At 43.0% G+C, this 22187-nt stretch overlaps 1 protein-coding gene and 2 long non-coding RNA genes across 3 annotated transcripts; all 3 read right to left on the bottom strand.

Annotated features, from left to right (window-relative positions):
* Window positions 1-6714: 6714 nt before the first annotated feature.
* On the bottom strand, window positions 6715-8530 carry LOC109196062 (uncharacterized). The gene is made up of 3 exons (XR_002057524.2): window positions 8178-8530; window positions 8020-8083; window positions 6715-7732 (listed from the first exon to the last, which is right to left on the bottom strand). It is a non-coding gene; the product is annotated as an uncharacterized LOC109196062 (long non-coding RNA).
* A 2722-nt stretch (window positions 8531-11252) lies between these two features.
* LOC112843262 (uncharacterized) lies at window positions 11253-13783 on the bottom strand. The gene is made up of 2 exons (XR_003215481.1): window positions 12367-13783; window positions 11253-11722 (listed from the first exon to the last, which is right to left on the bottom strand). It is a non-coding gene; the product is annotated as an uncharacterized LOC112843262 (long non-coding RNA).
* A 1383-nt stretch (window positions 13784-15166) lies between these two features.
* Window positions 15167-18270, bottom strand: LOC102081617 (ladderlectin). The gene is made up of 4 exons (XM_005477777.4): window positions 17803-18270; window positions 16885-16970; window positions 16677-16788; window positions 15167-16510 (listed from the first exon to the last, which is right to left on the bottom strand). Exons 1-4 carry the CDS (start codon window positions 17804-17806, stop codon window positions 16446-16448), a joined length of 267 nt encoding a protein of 88 aa, XP_005477834.1. The 5' UTR covers window positions 17807-18270; the 3' UTR covers window positions 15167-16445.
* Between the last annotated feature and the right edge of the window lie 3917 nt (window positions 18271-22187).

The raw sequence follows: 22187 nt of genomic DNA, 5'->3' as shown, positions 1-22187 counted from the left end.
AACATACATACCCAGACCTTTCCCTCCCCAGTAACATCCTCCAACAGCTCTGAGGGGACACATCCCAGGTCAGACAGACACACTGTCTCAAGCATGTCCTAGGATTGGCCCGGGGGTCTTCTCACATTGCACTGCCTGAAATGTTTCTTTTGAATGGGGAAAAAATAGCCTGTAACTCTAGACCCAATACCCCACACTCCCAAAGCTCCTGTACAGGATCCCCTAGTTAATGCTGAAACACATGTTAACTGGCAGGAAGTTTGCAGTAACCCTTAAAAATCCTCGTGCGGATAAAGAGCTGGTCCAGAGTTCCATCGCCAGGATGAAAACCAGATCATGAAAATCAACCAGCTGACTGATTCTAAATTCAAGCTCCCTGACACAAAGGGGTGTGTAACCTAACCCTAACCCTCTGAGGCTGGAACTCACCTTTCAGACCCTCTTTTTAAACATCTGGAGTGCCACCCAGGTTTGCCAATCCAAACCCTCCATCCCTGATTTCCTGACATATGTCAACAAGTTGTGGGGCTGTCCTATCTCTGCTGAGGAAATTTCATCTGCCTCAAGAGCGCTGCCACCATAGAAGGTGAATTTCATTTTCACTAGAGACACCAACCAAATAAAAAGAAAAACAACCCTGTGTGTGATATCCATTCAGTATTTATGGACATGGAAGAAAAGGATAAATGATCAGCTTGGATCAGGATGGAAGAATGAAGTGAACGGAAAGGCTCTTTATGACCAGTAAAACAGCATTTACCTGAAGTGATGAGTGAACACGTTGCTGCCAGCACTGAAAGAGACAGAAAGCTCAGTGTCAGACTGTGTGTTTGATATGAAGTTTAATTCACCTCAAAACATGAAACAGATTCATGAAAACCAAAGAGGAGAAAGTTGGATGCTGAGGAGTGTGTATGCTGAAAACCAAAGGGCTGACCTCCCCCTGCTGACAGTTTAAAAGGAAAAAATATTTTTAAAAATCAACTTTTAGCATTTTAAGTCTGTTTCTGATCTGGTCTTTTACACAGTATCTGTATAGAAATTATCCATGCATTCTCTTCCATTTATCCTTTTCAGGGGTGCTGGAGCCTAACCCAGCTGTCATAGGGCGAGAGGCTGGGTACACCCTGGACAGGTCTCCAGTCTGTCGCAGACACACAGACACAGACAACCATTTGCTCTCAAATTCATACCTATGGGCAATTTAGTGTTTCCAATTAACCTAACCCCACTAACTGTGGGAGGAAGCCAGAGTAGCCACACAAACACGGGGAGAACATGCAAACTCCACACAGAAAGACCGCGGCATGATGATGGAATTGAGCTCAGGACCTTCTTGCTGTGCTAACCACCCTGCCACTGTGCCTTATACAGAAGTTACTTCATGAAAAAGACTTTAGGATTTATTAACATCTGGATTCTTGCTAATAATCTTTAATTATTAGCAAGAATCTTTAATAATCTTTTTTAAAGACTTCTTTTATTTGTGGCGCAGGATTCTGCCTCAAAGTAAATGATCAGCCATGAATTCCTCTCAGGACTCTGAAGCCTAACTGTCCTGCTGAGGTGATACAAACATTTATTTAGGATGTTAGATTAACTGATCCAATAAAGCAGAATCTTTAGAAAAGCATGTCACAGTACAGCACAGTGGAAAGCTAGAAAAGGATTAGACTGAACATGTGCAGCTGATTTCATGTATAAATAAAGGATTATCAGTGTGTTGTACTCACACAGTGTGCTGCTGAGTCCGGAGCAGAGCATCATGTTAGGAGATCTGGATTACAGTGAAGAGCTGAGCTGATGGAGGATCAAACACAGAGCTGCTGGATTTACTCTGTTTCAGTAACACCTGTGATCTATATGCAAACCCATGGCCAATTGATGGTAACAGACAGGGTGCGGTAGGAGTACAGCTGGGAACACGTTTGTATAGAAAATATTCTGATTTGCATTGAAAATCTTCGCTCCAACTCACTGGTTACAGCAGACAAACTTGAAGGCGTCAGAGCCTGCATCAAAAGATGTAATGAAAACAGCTCATTGGAAAAACATCAGCAACCAAAGCTGAGTTTCAAGAAACATGGAAAACACAGCATGCAATTTAAAGAACTTGGAAAAAAAGCAACTGAACTTTGCTAAATTTCTTTAGAAGCTTCTTCAATTCTGAAACCCTACTGGGCGACGTCCCCACGTAGTAAGGAGGGCTGTTGACCCACTTTTGATCATGTGCCTCATTACATGAGTCAAGGTGAAAACAGGTGTGGGCCATTACCACCAGAGGTTTTGGGTGAAACCACTATGAGTTCTTGCCCCTGTTAGGTCCCGGCCTATGGCTATAGGAGCGCAATATAAGAGGTAAAAAAAAAAAGTGTTCCCAAAGCCATACCCAATATTACCATTCAAGGTGGTTTATTGCTACTCAAACTGAAAGCATTAAGTCCGACGTGAACAAAGGCCAAAATTTTAAAAAACAAAACAAGTTATTCCTGCAGAGACACTTCGAGGCACAGAACACACATGTGGAACAAAATCCAAACACACTGATTCAAAATATGGCCGGTGCCATAACACCCCACCCTATCATGTGACTTATTGATGTCACCTGACAGGATTGTCAGGTTGGGGGTGAAGCTGGTTCTGTTTTCTAAGGAGCTCCAGTCATTTTTTGACAGTCCCCACTGCCTCAGTTATTCGGCATACAAGTGACAAGTGAGACCACATTAAAGGACACTATGGCCACCAGGGACCGGGGCCCCTAGTGCATCGGTGAAACTGAGGGCCTCTTCAGAGGCTGCTGTTGTGATTTGGAGCTATATAAATAAAACTGAATTGAATTGAGGGTTCTTGGGAGGGGCTGTGCTGACACCAGCTGTTATCTGGCAGAGGGTCATTGGTACCATGCCTCTCCCATGTTTTAAATGCACTTAGAACAACATGCATCAACACCACACAGGAGCGGGCGGAGTAAGGTATGGGGCGCTCGGATCTTGGGTCTCTGGGCCCGGGGGTTGGTTTGCCCTGGCGTAGCTGACTGCTGGTGGAGCCTGCAGGCTCGTGGCTGTGAATGGTTTAATCTGGATCCAGCAAAAGTGTGGTGATGGTGTTTTTGATGTGATAGGGTGTGTTCTCAACAAGCAGAGCTAGGATAAAATACAAAATATCAGTAAATGTATTCCGTTATAGTTACCGTTTAAAAAGGTGGTATTTAGAATACCAGAATATTCAGAATAGCCTCATGGGCAGTGTAGTCCGTGCTGCAGCGAGAATGGACTGCCATACCCGTTATATGTCTGTGAGCGAGGGAGGGAGAGAAAGGAAAAGTACGAGCTGTCACCGAGCAGAAACCACTGCAGCCAAGAAGAGTGCCTGATGAGCCCAGCTGTAAGTAAGCTGTTAAGACTCGACTGTACACTCTGTTTGTGTTTTCCTCAGAAACAATAAGTTCCGTTGGAGCCTTTCAACGCCTCTCTCTGTCTCTCGCTAGCAAAGTTGACCCAGACAACAAAGTAGGGCTGCACGATTAATCGTTAGAAAATCGCGATCTCATTTCCAAATGACAACGATTTAAAAAAAAAAAGACGATGACGATTGTACCGCATTTTGATCCGGGACGTAATCTGCATGAAAAAAGTGCTCACTCTTCCTGCTCAACAAATGACAAGGGCGGAGCCTTATACCACATGATACAGAAGCCAGCCGGCAGGGAAAAAACAACGGAGAGCACGTGAGGGATGACGAGAAAGTGACAGGAGAAAATCCGTCGCGGTCAACCACCCAAACATCAATAACGGGAACCTTATACAGCGCTTCCCCATACCCGTCGAACTCCCGCAGGCACAAAGAAATTACGGAGGCTATCACTTATCACCTGACCAGAGATATGGCTCCCATCAACACTGTGCAAAACGAGGGATTTAGGAAAATGATCAACACCCTAGACCAGGGGTCCCCAATCCCAGTCCGCGAGGGCCGGTGTCCCTGCAGGTTTTAGATCTCACCCTGGGTTAACACACCTGAATCACATGATTAGCTCATTACCAGGCCTCTGGAGAACTTCAAGACATGTTGAGAAGGTAATTTATCCATTTAAATCAGCTGTGATGGATCAAGGACACATCTAAAACCTGCAGGGACACCGGCCCTCGTGGACTGGGATTGGGGACCCCTGCCCTAGACAAACGCTACACAGTGCCGTCCCGCAACTATTTTTCTATTGTTGCACTACCTGCTCTATACACGCAGTGTCGAGCAACGGTGGAGACGGAATTACAAGCAGTACAACATTTTGCGGCAACGACAAAATGTGAGACATTTATTGTTTTTATGTTCATTTATTGTTTTTATGTTCAGTCTCAACTGTTACGAAGTTGATGTGCAGTTAATAAGTGCAATAAATATTTATACTGGAAAAGAAAATCGTGAGAGAATCGTGATCTCAATTCTAAGCAAAAAAATCATGATTCTCATTTTATGCAAAATCGTGCAGCCCTACAACAAAGTAAAGCTAGTTTTCGGCTACAAGCCCGACACGAACCCGACGTATTAGCCAGAGGTCCCTTTACTACGGTTCGGAGCTGCGGACCTGTTTTATATACGCGCGGAATAGTTTTCTATACAAGATCGCTGCAAAAAGTGCAGCTTTACCTAATGTCCACCTACTGTTACTCATTTATATTAAGATTTAAACATCTAGTCGGTATTGGTATGGAGAGTAACCTTCAGTAATAGTAATAAATCACACAGCAATAGTTCATTCATGTAGATGTAAAATGCACAATAATATTTTAAGTAATCCAAAGTATTCAGAATACGTTACTCTGATTGAGTAACGTAATGGAATACGTTACAGAACACATTTTGGGGCATGTAATCTGTAATCTGTAGTGGAATACATTTTAAAAGTAACCTTCCCAACACTGCAGGTGTCTGAGATTGATTTCAGTGATCCAAAGAGCCCTGAGACACAATGCCATCCATGAGTGTAATTAAGAAACAACATATTTAATCTTTGTGACACTTAAATACAATTTGCATAATAATTTGAAATGCAGTGTATTTTGCTCAAGGTTACTTTGGCAGGCTGGAGCAGGCAGGGACTGAACCACCAACACTTCAATTGCTACATGACCTCCTGAGCCACAACCACACCAAGAATCACAAACATAAAACAAAACACACAAAAATAGAAAAACAGGTTGAATGAATGTTAATAGACAGGGTGCAGCAGGAGGCCTGCTAGGGAACACATTTGTATATAATCTGCATGTGTCAGTGGTTAGAGCACACGAAGGAGACAGTATTTGGAACCATGACTTAAAAGGTGTTGTGACTGATTGGTTGATCATTTATTTCGAGCAGATGAGTATATAGAGAGGTCTGTGTTAATAGACCTCTCTGCATCGAATCATATCTGTTATTAATCTCTGTCTCTCTTCCACAGCATGTCTTTATCCTGTCTTCCTTCTCTCACCCCAACCAATCACAGCAGATGGCCCCGCCCCTCCCTGAGCCTGGTTCTGCCGGAGGTTTCTTCCTGTTAAAAGGGAGTTTTTCCTTCCCACTGTCGCCAAAGTGCTTGCTCATAGGGGGTCATATGATATGATTGTTGGGTTTTTCTCTGTATCTACTGTGCAATATAAAGCGCCTTGAGGCGACTTTTGTTGTGATTTGGCGCTATATAAATAAAACTGAATTGAATATATACAAAACAGAGCAAATATACAGGAAGGACAATAGTGTCCTCTAGTACAACAGGTGCTCATAAAGCAGTGGGAAGAATTAACACTTGTATACTCCCACCACCTTCACATATTTATGCCTCAGTCATGTAGTTGTGCAGCTTATTCCTCAGTGGATGTAATATGTCGAATAACAGTGATAACTTATCACATTGGACATATGTAACACAGTAAGGGGAATTGTTGAAAAGAATATATAAATGGGCCAATAGGTTCGACTATAGGAGCACAGGGGTGTGTTTAAATGAGACACAGAGACAAGAATGTAACTCAAAAGAACCAGCCGACTTTAGTGAAATAAACCATAAGGTTGACAAGCACAGGTTAACCCTCTGGGGTCCCGGGTATAATTGGCCATTTTTGACTACTTTTGATTTTACTTCTATATTTCACCTTTAAAAACTGTTCATCTTGCCTTGTTTGGTATCATTATTTACAGCACAACCTCAAATATCTGAAATTTGAGTTATTTTTTCATTTTGGTATACTATATTAGCACAGTTGATCTAAATCCAGACAAAAAATTCAAAATCCAAGTAGAAAAAAGTTATATTTTTTACTGCAAAACCCACAAATATGTTTAACGAATCTTTTTCATAACTTGAAATGCAAATAGAAATTGTACATTTCTAAAAATTATGCACAAGTTTTGCAAACAACAAAGTTATATGGTACTATTTACCTAAAAATGCAGCCAAGGCCTCAGGCGTTTTTTATATAACCATTTAAATCTATTTACAGAACAATCAGGTGTGCTGCATCAAATAAGAAGGCACACAAATTATTTGTGCCAGTCCAAAAAATGTAGTTTGTGTTCAGTATAAGACAGAGGAGAACACCACAGGCCTAAACCCTGCAGGTCTGACAACTGGAGGTGCAACAGTCCAGTTTTCCAGGTGGGAACAGCGTTTACACTGGAATCTGCCTTTGACAGCTTTTTTAGAGCAAATATGAAATTCAGCAGTCTAACCGACACACAATACAAAACAATAACTACACAACAAACTAACTACAGCCTCCAAACACGCTAAACCTCACTAATGTCTCACATATGAAAACTCGCTCTCTCTCTTTCTTTCGCTCACCCGCTTTCCCTCGCAGGTGTCACTCCTAAATCTGCCCCTTCTTCCTAAACAACCAAGTGCCACATGTCGCCATATCATTTTTTTGATTGGCTAACATGGTAAACTCTAACACCAATAGGGAAGGGGTGTTTTTTCTTTTTCTTTTTTCACTGCAAGCAGAGAGTGTTTGCTAGCGCTGTCTGTTCTTCCCGCTGTAAACACCACTGTTTCATTTCAGAAAAAAACATCGCGTGTATTTTTTATCATAACTCTGGTTTTAAGTGGCCCATCGACACAATTCAAAAACTGGTATATAGTCTGAAGTCCGCACTTTCGACCCAAGTTAAAATGGAGACTCAGTCGCTGCATCTTTTAGCTGTGTCGTCTTAAATTGGTCATGTGGTTTTGATGCGCCGGCGCATCCGTCGACCCCAGAGGGTTAAAGACACTTTACAATGGCAGAAAGGAAACTTACAAAAAATGAAAAAAAAAAGTAAAACACATAAACTGCTAAGACAATGACTTGGCCAAGTGTTACTTTTGGTTTTCAATGCTCGGTTTCAACGTTGGGTTTCAATGCTCGGGTGCACCCTAGTTACCTGACTCCTTAACTCTTATAGAAACCGATTACACAAATCCAATGTACATTCAAATGAAAATCTCACACTCTTTTCACATGTGGAGAATGTTCTACACAACAGCTTATTATTCAAAGTTCCAAATAAAAAATGTCCAAGGGGTTTAGTGAAAGTGTGAGTGATACAGTCCTACCACACCGCAAGGTGCAGCAGATCATCAAGTGGAAAAGAAGCGAATCTCAGTCTCTCTAAGTCCAGGTGGGAAGGCTCGCCATCTATTTCACCGGAGGAATCCACCTCAGGAACAATTCAGCATACAAAAAACAAAAAACAAAAATAAAACCCTGACCTGTCAACAGACAGGGTCAGAAGAGCAATTCAAATATTAATTATGCTGTTCTAGCTATAATTCACAACTTAGGATTTTGTTGAAATCACATTCAACATTAATTTGCAATTAAAATACTCAAATTTGCAAAAATAAAAAAAATCTCTCTTACACAAACTATGCATTAAACCAAGTAAAGTCAGTGCATATGCGACAACTATTAATCAAACAATTCAGATAAATTCAGTTTCTCAACAATAAAATGTGAAACAGACGTGAACTAACTGAGACGTACAACATGTGCTCACCGATCTCAGTGCATCACGGCCAAGGACAATGGTATGGTGTCTCTCGGTCGGAAAATGCAGGGCTCTAAATGTAACAGGACATGTTGTTTTTCTCTTTAATAACAGTAATACGACGTGAAGGAAAATAAAGATAAGTTGCACTTCAAGTGTTACCTTACCTCTGGAAGCAGATTGAGATGAACTTTCAGGCAGTTGATAACAACTTGAGCTAATGAAAGCTAACAGTTTAGCTCCACGTGGTACTTTCTAAAGTCGCCAGAAAACTGCAGCATTCGCCTGTTTACTCACTTTGGCTACTTTTAACATGAAAGGTAGCTGATAACCAGCGAACTTATGTGCAGCACAGTTGGTTGCAACTTATATCTAATACTTTTTCCAGCTCAAAAGCTTCAGTCTCTCAAGGATCAAAGTTTTGCAGCGCAGCTCTCTTTTTCTCCTGCCAGCACGCGACTGGCTGTCCTAAAAGTCGCTAGAAGTCGCTAAATGATGTCATCGCCTAATTTGCATAATTGGTCACGCTAATGTAATTGTAACGTATGTTGTTGGAGAGAGAAATAACATCGTGGAAGAGACATAAAGTGAGTAAAAAACGTCCTAAATGCAGTTAGAATTTATTTAGAACTACAAATTAAATTTCTTTTAGTAATTATTGTTTTTTAATGTCACAATTCCAACCTTGCTCCTTTATTCGGGTTTGGACCGGCAAAAGTGACCCGAAATTGGCACTCTGGTGGAGTTACTTTGTGTGTGTGTGTGTGTTTATAAGTAGTTTTAAACCTTGTGATCCACATACAAAACAGCATAACAGTAAAAGAACTGACTGCGGGAGCAGCGGCTTCGCTCATGCGCGATTCATTTGCCGTTTGGAGGCATAGGTGTGAACATGTCCTGCCCTGATAGCAGCTGGGGGAGGACTATCCTCCGCCTGTGAGTGCTTTGGCACGGGTGAGGTGCCCATGGCAGCACCGCTGCTTGTTGAGAGTAAGAGCGATACGCGTTTTCACGTCAAAAAGTCGTCATAAATAAATCTCCAATAACACCAGAAAAAGTCGCCAGATTTGTCGCTAGTCGCTTTTTGGAAAAAAAAAGTCGCTAAGGTGTCTGAAAACTCGCTAAATATAGCGACAAAGTCGCTAAATTGGCAACACTTCACGTAGCAGCGAACACAGAGCAGGTGGGTGGGACACACAGCGGCAGGATGCTTTCCCATTGGCCAAAGCATACTGGGGCCTGTGCATTTCGATTGGTTGGGCAGGCTGTCCATCTCTCCTCATATTTCTCAGTCCTTAAAGTGCTACCCTTATTTTATATGGGTTACACCTGCACGATCTGATATCGTCGTGTTGGTGTTGTTCCCAGATCAACATAGTAAATGTTGTTCCAGGATAAACATTGGAAGTGACCAATCAGAATGTTGTGACGTCATACTTTTGCGACTTCGGAAAAAACCGCGGTAAAACAAAAACTGTACTTAAGCTGCGAGAAACCGCCTCTGTCCGCCGATCAACGGACCCTGACCCTAACCCCAACCCTAACCCCAACCCTTTAATAAACACTAAGCAGAATTGATATTGTCCTTGCAATATTGGAATTTCATAAATGCACGAATGGCTTGGCGCGCCAAAGAATAACGTCAGAACATTCTAAATGGTCACTTGGAATGTTGATCCTGGAACATTTACTATGTTGATCTGGGAACAACACCAACACGACAATATCAGATCATCCGTTACACCTATCTATGTTGAAAACACCTGTTGTAGCTTAATGCTGCCCTCATCCCCGTGGTGCATGAAAAACATATCTTTATATATTGATTTCAGTTTGTGGATATCTGCACGTTGCTTGTGTCGAGCAGCTAACCCATTCAACAGTTTAACCTAGTGATGGGATTTCCGGCTCTTTCAGCTCGGCTCACTAAAAAGAGCCGGCTCTTTCGGCTCCCAACCAGATCTTCAGGTTGTTTTGTTGCTTTAATTCATTTATTATTAACAACAATATAAAATTGTGCACAAAAGGGATTACTAATGTAAAAAAAAAAAAGTGGTTTTATTTATATATGTTTATATATAAATATATATGGTGGCCCCTAGAGACAAAGGACGTACAAACTCCAAAACACATTTCTAGCGTTAACTGAACTCCCAAAACAGAGCTACCTACATCACTTAAATTACACGATTGAAAGCATATTTGCGTTGTTTGTGTATTTATACACAAGCACTCATATATATTCAAATAATTTAAAAAAAATGTTCATTTACCTGTTACTACCACACACCAAATCCGGTCGTTGGTACTTCCTGGCTGGTGTAGCCACTAGGTAACAAAAGCTCAACACTGTGCCGAGCATCCTGGAGCACTTCTGTTGTGTTTTTACGTGTTTTGGAGTTTGTACGTGCTTTGTCTCTAAGGACCACCATAAATATACTTTTATTTATTCACTCCACATAAAATGTAATAAATAAATCATATAATACAAAAACCAACTATTTACATTTCAACTTTTAACTATTTAAATTTTCAGCTTTTTCCTTTTAAATAAATTTAAAGTGAAACAACACAAAACACTGCAAACCACAGCACAATTAAATATAAATTAAAATATGAAAACAAAAAGAAGATGCACATTCTCTGTCATATGGACCTGCATGAATAAACTTTCTGAATCCTTTATCATCTGCAACTGAAAATAGTTGTGGATGATTACTATACCTTTCTAATGTGACGTTGTTGTCCCTGGCTCTCTTCCTCTCTCTCTCTCCCTCCCGCTCTATTCCTGTGCTACTGCGAGTGTAACCACCGCCATGGACTACTTTCTCGAGGAAATACTCCGTGGACACGGGAATTGAAAAAACTCACAATAACAAGGTAATGTTGAGTACAGAACTGCCTCCGTTCTGGCATTCACGGAATCGTGGTTAAACAACAGCGATGACGACAGCGCGCTGCACATTGATAGCTTTTCGCCACCTCTTTGTCTGGACAGGGATCGCAAACGCACCGGGAAGCAACATGGCGGCGGCGTGTGTCTGTATGTAAACAACAGCTGGTGCTCTACAGTCACTGTGAGGGAGAAGCTGTGCAGTACAGACATCAAGCTCCTGGCTGTTTCCTTGCGCCCCTACTACCTCCCCAGAGAATTCCCTCAGCTTTTCATCATCTTGGTTTACATCCACCCCAGAGCTGATGAAGCTAAAGCCACAGTGTACATCACCAACACTTTGTACAAACTGGAACAATTATCACCAGACTCTCCCAAGTTCATCCTGGGTGATTTCAACCACTGTTCCCCTGACAAGTCACTTAAAGGATACCAACAGTATGTTACATGCAGCACATGTCAGGGGAAGACTCTGGATAAATGCTATGGCTCTGTACCAGATGCATTTAAAGCCCTGCCCCTCCCCCCTCTCGGCTCAGCAGACCACCACAGCATCCTGCTGGCCCCTGCTTACACCCCAGTCATCAAGAGTGTCGCGGTCCGCATGGCAGACCGTGGCTGTGTGGGGAAGGAGGACCCAAAGTGCAGGACTCTGTGCGATGAATGCAGTGCATTTATTTAAAGTGAAGTAAATAGTACACAACAATAAATCCCCGTGCGTTTCCAACTCCCATGCCATGTCTTCTTCTCAGTGCTCGTGCTCCGTGTCTCCACTCCCGTGATACGTGTGCTCACTGCCCTCCCGTTCCCGCACTCCTGCTGAAAAATCCACAGAGGCAGCCGTCAACACACCTCTAAACAGCGACAGACTAGGGCTACGTCCACACGTACCCGGGTATTTTTGAAAACGCAGATTTTTCTATGCGTTTGCACCTTTCGTCCACACGTAAACGGCGTTTTCGGTCACTGAAAACGGAGATTTCTAAAAACTCCGGCCAGGGTGGATATTTTCTAAAACTCAGTTTTTGCATTTACGTGTGGACGAGAAAAACGGAGAAAACGCAGCGTCAAAGATGTGCGCCTTTTTTGACGTCACAGTGTGCGCCACGTTATTGTTTCGGTGAAATGAATTTCTACAATACTGTTACTGTTAATTGTACTCTCTGCAGTGTTTAAATGCTTACATATACACACAGTTACTGTCCCTCCACACATACGTCTCGGTTCTGCTTCTATGCCCCATCTTTGTTTACTATTTCCCACCGAGGCTTCTAGACTTCTGATTGGCCAACATTTCTACACGGGTAGGAATATAGCGCCACCTGCTGCTTTGGCATGTTCCTAGCAGCGTTTTCCTTAATTTCTGCCTTTACGTGTGGACGGGATTATTTTTTTAAAACGAAAACGGAAAATCTCCGTTTTCAAAAATACCCGTGTACGTGTGGACGTAGCCTAGCACTCACTTGATTAGACTGACGGGCAGTCACTCAACGATCCAGCGTCGGAGAGAGCTCCAACACACTCTAAAGTAGCTCCTCCGATGAGGCTTGATCTGCGCCAGCTGTGTGTAACGATCCTTGGGTGTGACCGGTCAGCTGGCAGGGCCACACCCACCAGGTCTGAAGGTGCCTGTCACGACCGCACCCTCACACACACGCACACACCCATACACACCTGCCAATACACAAACAAGAAACACAGGACAGCAGCAGTACAGAAGACACAACCCTCAAATAATAAAAATAATAATAATAACAATAATAATAGTCCACACTGCTCAAGGACCCCGAGTCCCTGGAACCTGGTCCGTGACAAAGAGGATTAAAAAGGTCACCAAAAACATCAAGCAGCGGACAGAGGAAAGTATCCTCACCCTGCAAGGATGTTTCAAAGCCACTGACTGGGACAGCCTTCTTTCTCCCTCTGATGACATCCACGAACAAGTCAACACAGGGACATCATACATCTCCTTCTATGTTGACGACGACATCCCCTCAAAAACAGTCTCCATCTACCCCAACAACAAACCCTGAATCACCAAGGAACTCAAGGGGGGAAAAAAAGAGGATTTTCTTCACCGGCTCTGCACTGGACAAAAAGGAGGTCAACAGGGAGGTGAAGAGGGCCATAAAAACTGCTAAACTGGAGTATAAAAACACAGTTGAAAAAAAATTCACCACAGGGGACCTCCACTCAGCCTGGCAGAGCTTCAAAACCATGGCCTCTGTGAATACTGCGGTCACCAGAAACCACCCGGGTGGAGGGCAGCAACCCCTCCTCCCTCCCTGACAACCTCAGCGCTTTCTACACCAGGTTTGAGACGGACAACATCACCCAGCTTGAGGAGTCCAGATCCTCACTCAAACCTGGCAGCTCTGCACTCACCTTCAGGACTGAGGACGTGGTGAGAGCCCTCAGGAGGACCAGGGAGAGGAGCTCACCCGGCCCTGACAACATCAGCAATCGAGTTCTGAGGCACTGTGCAGGGCAACTAGGAAGTGTGATCCGGACTCTATTTCAACACTGACAGTCGCACCGTCCCCCAGCTGTGGAAACACTCCACAGTCATCCCCATCCCCAAATGAAACAACCCAAAGTCTCTGAATGATCTTCGTCCTTTGGCCCTCACCTCCCTGGTGATGAAGGCCATGGAGAAGATCATAAAACAGCACATCGTAAGAGCAACTGACCCCCTGATGGACCCACTCCAGTTTGCTTACTGTGCACGCAGAGGTGTCGATGATGCAACAATCTTCATCTTGGACTCCGCCTCCGCCAGACTTCTGTTTGCTAATTTCTCATCAGCGTTCACAGGGCTCTAGAGTGCGACCAAATTTTTCAGTGGTGCGACTAAAAAAAAATATTTGGTCGCACCGGTGCGACCAAATATTTTCGGGTAACAAAAAAAAAAAAAAAAAAAAATCTCTGCAACTCTCCGTGTGGTCAACAACAGACACACATTATGCCCCTATCGTGGACTAAACCAATCAGAGATAGTCAGGGGCGGGACCTCTCTGATTGGCCTAGCCCCTATCGTGGACTAAACCAATCAGAGATAGTCAGGGCGGGACCTCTCTGATTGGCCGTGGTCCAGTTGAAAGTGCAGGTGGAAGAGAGAGGTGAGTAGCTTGAATAAAGCGATATCAATTCATTAACGGATTCCACACAAAGACGTAAACACAGAGCGGACCCGACGCATCAGAATCAGCTTTGTCTTTCTCGGCTTTCTCACCCCACGGCCCGAACACGGACACGCTGTCGGAGCTCAGCGATTCTGATGCGTCGGGTCCGCGCTGTGTTTCCGTCTTTTTTGCGCTGATTCTGAGCTGCAGGTTTTGTCTCTCCAACCAAAATTCGCCGAGCCAGCAGCAAAAGAAGCAGCAAACTACGCTTCACATTTGATCAATGTCGTCATGAATTCCCTCTGACTTTTGCTGTTTTGCTTCCACCACGATAAAAATCACACTTCATGCACAGCTCCCTCTCTCTCTCTCTCTCCGTACTTCAAGAACAGTTTCCCGTCTCAAATCTCTGTTTTCTGCATTATTCATTGGCTTATTACCCACCAGTCTACCGTTGTTTACAGCGCTGTCGGCCGCTGTCTTTTTCTTTTCTTTTTCTTTTTTTCACTTAAATGACCTCGGACAAGAAAGCGTAATTTCTGCTGTTCAATACTGAAGAAATTTAAACTTCTTAAAATTATGCAAAATTGCAGAATATTTTTAAGGTTATCTGCTATAAAACGCCAGACCAGGAAAATCTCCTTCATGTTTTTCTGTGTTTTATTCTCAGTTACTTTGACACAAAGGCATCTGCTGTGATGTTCACAATTCTGATGAAGTCTCACATGTATCAGTACTGATAAATGATCAGAATTATAATATTTCTGACTGTCTGAGGCTAAATTGAATCGAATCAGGACTTTGAGAACCGGAATCGAATGGATTATAGAAATCAGTGGTGATACCCAGCCCTAGTGAGCAGCCTAGGCCTGACAGAAGTGGATGTAGCTGTGGGTAATAAGAAAAGATGAAAAGAACTATTGATAACTTTTGTGTTAAGTTAAGGACTGATCCGTCTGAAATTCATAGCCAGCTCTGACACGGTGCCATCAATCTTTGAATGCTGAAAAAACAGCAGTGTATCCAGGAAACACATTATATGCTGCAATAAATGCACTGCCCAAGTGTCCCCTCTCCCCACTGCCTTTCAGCAGCAGGCAGCAGCAAACAGGTCGTCAGAGGAGCCACGATGATGATTAAGTTTAACATTTTCTACAATATTGACAAAGCAATTTGAGCACAAGTTTGTTAGTTAATCATTTAGAAATGAATATTGTGTGTATGGACTTCCCCCCAAATAAAGTGCACATGTAAAATTGCGGAGTTAAGTGATGCGGTTGAAAAACTTGAGTGCGCCTAACTTTTGTGCCAGTACGCCTAAATTTTTAAAGTTAGGCGTACCGGTGCGCCCATGTCAAAAACTTAGTCTAGAGCCCTGGTTCAACACTCTGCAGCCTCATGTCCTGACAACTAAACTTGAACAGACTGCAGCACACTGCATCAGTGTGCTCTAAAATCATTGGCCTGCCTGTCAGAACTCTGGCACAGGTTTTCAGTCAACAGGCCCTCAGACAGGCAGCTAAAATCATCAACGACCCCTCTCACATTCTTCACCCCGCATTTCAATTCCTCCCCTCTGGGCGACGCCTCCGCTGCATTTCCTGCCGGACTGAGAGGAGGAGAGCCACCTTTGTCCCAAAGGCCACTCTGCTTTTTAACTCCAGCAGATAAGAACATTTCCTTCACCCATAAACATAAACTACACTCTTCTTATACTACACTTTATTCACTTTTAGTCACTTACAGTTATTTATTCACCTTTCAGTGACTTAATTTTAAAACTGTATATGCTGTATATTCTGTGTATTTATTATTTCACTCTTATTGCCTGTTCTTATTGTCCTGATCTTCAACGTTATGCTGGTCTGTTGTTTGTTAATCGCCCCTTGGGGATAAATTAAGTCTTCTGATTCTGATTCTGACACCATTATTACTGAACAGCATTGAGGCAGACAGGAGACGGCACAGTCAGAGAATCCCGATCTAATCCAGTGATGGTAAACAAAGTGTTCTGAGATGATGTCATAGTGTTTGTGTTTCAGTCTGATGGTTGACAGCATCAGCACCGCCCTGCCTCAGCATCTGTCTCGCATTTTGATTCACTGTTAAAACCACAAAGCTGCATGTTGCAGAAATCGATTTCTTCTTTAGTTTTCTTTGTGATAAACACGTTCATGTGTTTTTGTGTGACTTTACTAAATTACATTCAATATATTACACAAAGTGAAAATGAGATGATAAAAGCAGGTGAGTCTGGTTGATGCTCAGGATATCTATTTATTTATGTTTATTGTGATATGATATTATTCAGTATGTCTTCCAGCAGTGATGTCATCGAGACTTGACATCCCGCTGGAAATGACATCAACAGTGAGGATGTGACATCATCATTTTAGATGTGTCAGGACACAAAGGAGCAGTTATGGATCTCTGACACAAACAAAAGAGTTGTCAGAGTTGCACCCTGCATCATTGACATAATCTCCTGGAAACAAGAATCAAAATGAAGAAACAGAAATAAAATCAGAGGTCTGTGCAGTAAATGTTTTCTTCTTTTCTAATGTAAAAAGAACAAACTCTGTTCTTATAAAGACCTAAGATTATATTACTTCAATCAATATAAAAACCAAAGTCCCACATTCAGTTTGTACCTCCATAGTTTATCTCCATACAATCCTCTATTCCTCCAGCATTGTCAGGTTGTCCACTGGCCCAGTTAATGAAGTCAAACTGGGACCCATCACTCCACATCCACACAGTTTCCTGAAAAAATAAAGTTTGAGGTTCAGTTTGTTCTGATGTACTTTGATACATCATCATCAGTGATGCAGCGACAGCTGCTATTATTTCCTAATGTACCTCAGCATCAGGCCAGATCTCCTTGCTGCTGTTAAAGATGAAACAGCGACCTCCAAACCAAGTCCAACCAGGAGGGCAGGGAGGAGCTGCAACATGATTGTAAAGTTAGAAGATCAATAAACAGATTAATAATTCCTCAAAGACAAAGAATAATAATGAATACCCAGCTGTTTCACTACTGGATTTGAAGCCTTTTTAAATTTAAGCTGATGAGGTTCATTAGTAACACTTTCCAGATTCCACCCTTATACTGGTGATGTATATGGATAGAGTCATTTCTCTACAGCATAAAAGAATTAGAGAGGTCTGAAGTGTCTGTGTAGGTTCTCAGTCATCCAGGTCATGACAGTCTAAGGAGCTTGAAAGGGCATCAGGAGCATCACTGGATTCACACCACGGGGCTATGAGGACAGAGCCAATGAGTTGAATTTTTTCTTCAACACATCTGACACTGAAGTTAATTCTCACCCCTCTACTGCCTGGCCTGTTGCCTTCTGGCAGACAGTACAGAGCAATCGGTGTAAGGACAAATGGACTCAAAGGCATCTTTTACCCAACCGCAATAACATGTCTGAATGCTGCTGCTAAAAAATGGCCATCATGCCATTCTTGAAATGATCTATGCAGTGGCGCAGTTGCCTCTCCAGTGGTCCTCCTTGGGTTCTCGCACTCTGGGGGCCCTGTTGATGTCCAGGCCTGGGTCTCCTCCATATCTTCCTTGGCTGCTACCTTGAGGTGAAATTTTTTAGGCGCTGAACAGCAGAAATGATCAAATTTCTTTAACCCTCAAAATGTCCTTCCGATTTCCATACAGCTGTGATCCTCAGGGGACAAAAATGTCCCAAGGACAACGCAAGGGTTAACACGCCTAAAAATGCGTATTTTTTTTTTTTTAAATATTTTTGAAGAATTACCCACACATTCACATCCAGCGGGCCCTTTCTCCCATGTGCCATGGACAGTTTAAATGGACTCTGGCTCTTTAAATTCTGAGGGGCTGTTACCTGGAGGGATGTACCACTGTGAGAGGGGTGCTGCGGAATAGTCCAAGTGATCGCTGCTTTAATTTCCCGGTCAACTATACATAAATTGCACGTCAACACGATTTTTTTAAGCTGGTGAACTAGACCAAAGTCATTGATAACAAAAGAACAATAAATCTACTTTCTCCGGTACTTTATACCCGCTCAGTTGCAATGCAATTTAACGCTCAACTACAAATCGATGGCTTTTTGATGGTGACCAGCGCCGAATGACTGGACTGTAGTAACACCTATGTGAGAATGCTGTTTGTGGACTTCAGCTCTGCCTTCAATACAGTTCAACCCCACAAACTGGTTAATAAACTAAGCAACTTAGGACTCAGCAGCTCACTGTGCAGCTGGATACTGGACTTCCTGAGCAACAGACCCCAGAACGTCAGAATGGGAGAGCACACCTCCTCCACCCTCATTCTGAATGTGGGTGTCCCACAGGGGTGTGTCCTCAGTCCCCTCTCACTTTTCACCCATGACTGTTCTCCAATCCACACCAGTAACACCATTATAAAATTTGCTGATGACACCACCATCATAGGACTGATCGACAACAACAATGATTCAGCCTACAGAGAGGAGGTTCAGCATCTGAAGCAATGGTGTGACGACAACAACCTGCATCTGAACACAGCCAAGACCAAGGAGATGGTAATCGACTTCAGGAGAACAAAGCGATCTGAGCACTCTACCCTCTACATTGATGGGGAGGAGGTAGAAAGGGTAGAAAGCTGTAAGTTCCTCGGAGTCCACATCTCGGCCGACCTTACCTGGTCCACAAACATCTCCCACCAGGTAGGGAAAGCACAACAAAGGCTGTACTTTCTCAGGAAACTGCTAGTAAACGTCTACCGCTCCACCATCGAGAGCCTTCTGAGTTACTGCTGCACCGTGGAGGACAAGAGGAAACTGCAGCGGGTGGTGAGGGCAGCGGAGCGGGCAGTTGGCACCTCACTAACCCCCCTCAGAGACATTTATACTGGCAGACTTCAGCAGAAAGCCAGCATCATCATCAAGGACCCCTCACACCCTGGACACTCACTTTTTCCCCCTTCCCTCTGGTAAACGCTACAGGTCCATCAGGTTGAAGACAAACAGACTCAATAGTCACTCATGGACATCACACCTTATTTATAAACTTTATTTCTATATATACTTAAATGCAACCAACATTCCTACCTCTGTAAACCGTATTTATTATAACACTATTTATTATAGTAGCAACAGCACCCCACCCACTCAATGTGCAATATCACTGATCACACACTGCATGTCTCAATGCACCTGCTCCTCAGATGACAAACAGACAGGTGTAAGTGCATATCTACGTACGCATGCATATATACATGTATCTGTATGTATGCAGGTGTATGAATAAGTTGTACATATCTCTCTTGTGTGAATGTAAATCTGTGGGTTATTATGTATTTCACATGGAGAGATGTCAAACTGCCTTTCATTGTTCTTGTAACAGTGACAATAAAGAGCTATTCTATTCTATTCTATTCTATGCTAGAAATAAATGAGTGATCACAGGTTTTCTTGACTGTTTTTAAGGATTTCTGCATGTCCATTGGTGGGAATCTATCCTCGAACACACTTCTTAAAGAATGACTGGAGACCGTTTACATACATGGATGAGGTCACTGAAGCAGTGATGAATAGAAACAGATTGTAGGGTGAAAGCATTCAAATCTATTTGTTATTACTTACCTGCACTGACACAACTTTGTGGGTGTGAAATGTTAAAAGAAGCATGCAGTGAGGAGACAGTACCATAAATATCTGAGAAGACAGTCAAGCAGAAACCTCTCCACAGTATTTGGTGGCGTTTCTAAACGGTCTCATGTGTGCTCACACCTATGTGAGGTTGTATATGTAGCTTAGTGGGTGGAAGGAAACATGATCATGTCTCGGGTCGTCTCCAAACCTGCAAGCTCTCGTTCCTGCAGGGGTCAGTATCTATCAAAGTAGCCCGGGGAAGGAACAGCGGTAACTCGATAATGACCCGACCTCCAACTTCCCCAGATCTTGATCCAGTCGAGCATCGGTGGGATCTGTTGGACACACCATCCGATCCATGGATGTTTAAAGGATCTGTTGGTAACGAGCTGGTGCAGATAACACAGCACAGCTTCGGGGGGGGGGTCCAGTGGGGTTGTGGCCGTTTTGGCAAGCAAAGAAGAACCAACAAAATATCATAATCAGTGATAAGCTTAAGCCTGATCAGTGAGGAAATCTCTCATATCCAGATCAAGCTTCCAGCTGCTACTCCAGTAAAAATATCACCATGAGAGATTTCTCCTATAAGAGAAGTCTCCCCCAAACAGCACAGAGGTAGGGGGCATCATAATCCCTTTGTCTGTATGCACAGAGCCATAATCCAGCCTTTAATGAGACGATTGTCAGAAATCATTTAGTGAAAAAAAACCTAAACACACATTCCTGCTCACACAAACGTTTCCTGACAGAGTCGCCTCTGACGTCAGATTAGCTGCCAACACGTCATTAACACAGGGATGTATACCACAGGTATTATGTGTGTGCGACACACACACACACACACACACACACACACACACACACGGCTGCTGCTTCAAAGCGTACCGTGTGCGTTGTCGGGCTTGCTTGCTGCTCAGTAACATTCAATATTTATTATTTACTGTTACATATACGTATGTAGGTTGTTGCTGTCTTGTTCTCTTTCTGCTCGTTTTCGTCTTTTCTCACCGTCCCTCTTCCTGTTTTCTTGAACTTCTCGTCGTTCCCTCTCCTATCCCCCAGTCATGTCTGTTCTGTTTGTAATAACTTCAAAGTTACAAAAATAAATAAATGAATACAATAAATAAATATTAATAATAAAGATCAATCAAGTGGACCAATAATGAGCCCTTTGGAAAAATAAGTCTGTTGAGTTTTTCTTGGCCTTCAGTGAATTATTCTGATTACTGCAGTGCTGAACGGGACAGGAGGAGAGAGAAAAACACGAACTCTTCGTTTGTGTGAATTCTGTGCTATGCAAAAATATCCTTCTGTATGATGAGGTCACTGCGCAACGTCATGTCCTCTTCACTTATGTGTCGTCTCATAGACGTTTAAACACACTACACCAGGAACAACAAAAGCAATAATAGTTTAAGTTTACTATCAAGTTAAAAACTGTAAAGAACAAAGGAGTGATGTGGCTGTGAAGATAAACATCATCACGTAGAAACTGCAATAAATAGCAACACAAGAGCTTTGATTAGTCCTTATGGGCTAAAATGGTGCATCAATAATTTGTTATTGTTGAGTCTGAACTTTAACATTTCTGTCATCAAAGTTTCAGAGTCATCTTTGATTTTGAAGTATGAAACATTTCTGCAGGAACAAAGAGGCCGTGAGAGGAGCAGAGGCAGTAGTCATGTTCATTTACTGTCATTGCAAACACTTTGACACAAACAGGGAAACAAACAAAACGCCAAACTGAAAACCAGCTGGGTTCTTTCCTCCACCCGAGTCAGACAGAAAGAGCTCAAGCTGCTGCACAATCGGTAGCGTTTCTAACCCAGCTCACTGCTTCGCATGTTGTTGGCACACTGAGATACAAACAGCAACAGAATTAAAAAATAAAGAACAATAAAAGCTGAAATCTAACTGAGGTTCTAATTCATGGCCTTAAATCACAATCAGACGTCTGTCAAGGACAGAAAGCTTTCAGGGCTCAAACAACCAGCTTCAAACTTCAGTGTTCTCACTTTAATCCACAGACCGGCCTCCAGAGTTCATGCCAATGTACACGTTTTTGTTCCCACTTCAAATTAAACTGCATCTTTCACAATTTAGGCTTTTAGTCTGAACTCAAACCCACAAACAGAAGACAAACTCTGCCTGTTCAGTCTTTTTATGGAGTAAAGACAGTTTGGAGGCCGTCAGCAGGTCGATGAATGAGTTACGAGTCACTGAAGGTTTTCTCCGGTTCCTCCAGACTGACACACGAGCCCGATCGCTGCTCGGCCGTTACAAAAGGACAGAAGGACAGAACAGCCGAGCGGCGATCGCAAAAGTCTGAGAAGAAATCATGTTCAGAGGTGGCTCGTCACCTCCCCGTGCGCCTCTTCCAGCATCACTCCGGTTTATAGACCGCTCCTCAGTAGGGCTGCCACAAACGATTATTTTGATAGTCGACTAGTCACCGATTATTTTTGCGATTAGTCGACTAATCAGATCATGCATCCATTGGACGTAAAACGTACAGCTTATTGCACCAGCATGCATCTGCTCTTATAT

Source organism: Oreochromis niloticus, linkage group LG20 (genome assembly GCF_001858045.2).
Source record: "Oreochromis niloticus isolate F11D_XX linkage group LG20, O_niloticus_UMD_NMBU, whole genome shotgun sequence".
Taxonomy (NCBI): Eukaryota; Metazoa; Chordata; class Actinopteri; order Cichliformes; family Cichlidae; genus Oreochromis; species Oreochromis niloticus.
Note: the sequence above shows the minus strand (reverse complement) of the source record. Positions and strands in the feature narration are given on the sequence as shown.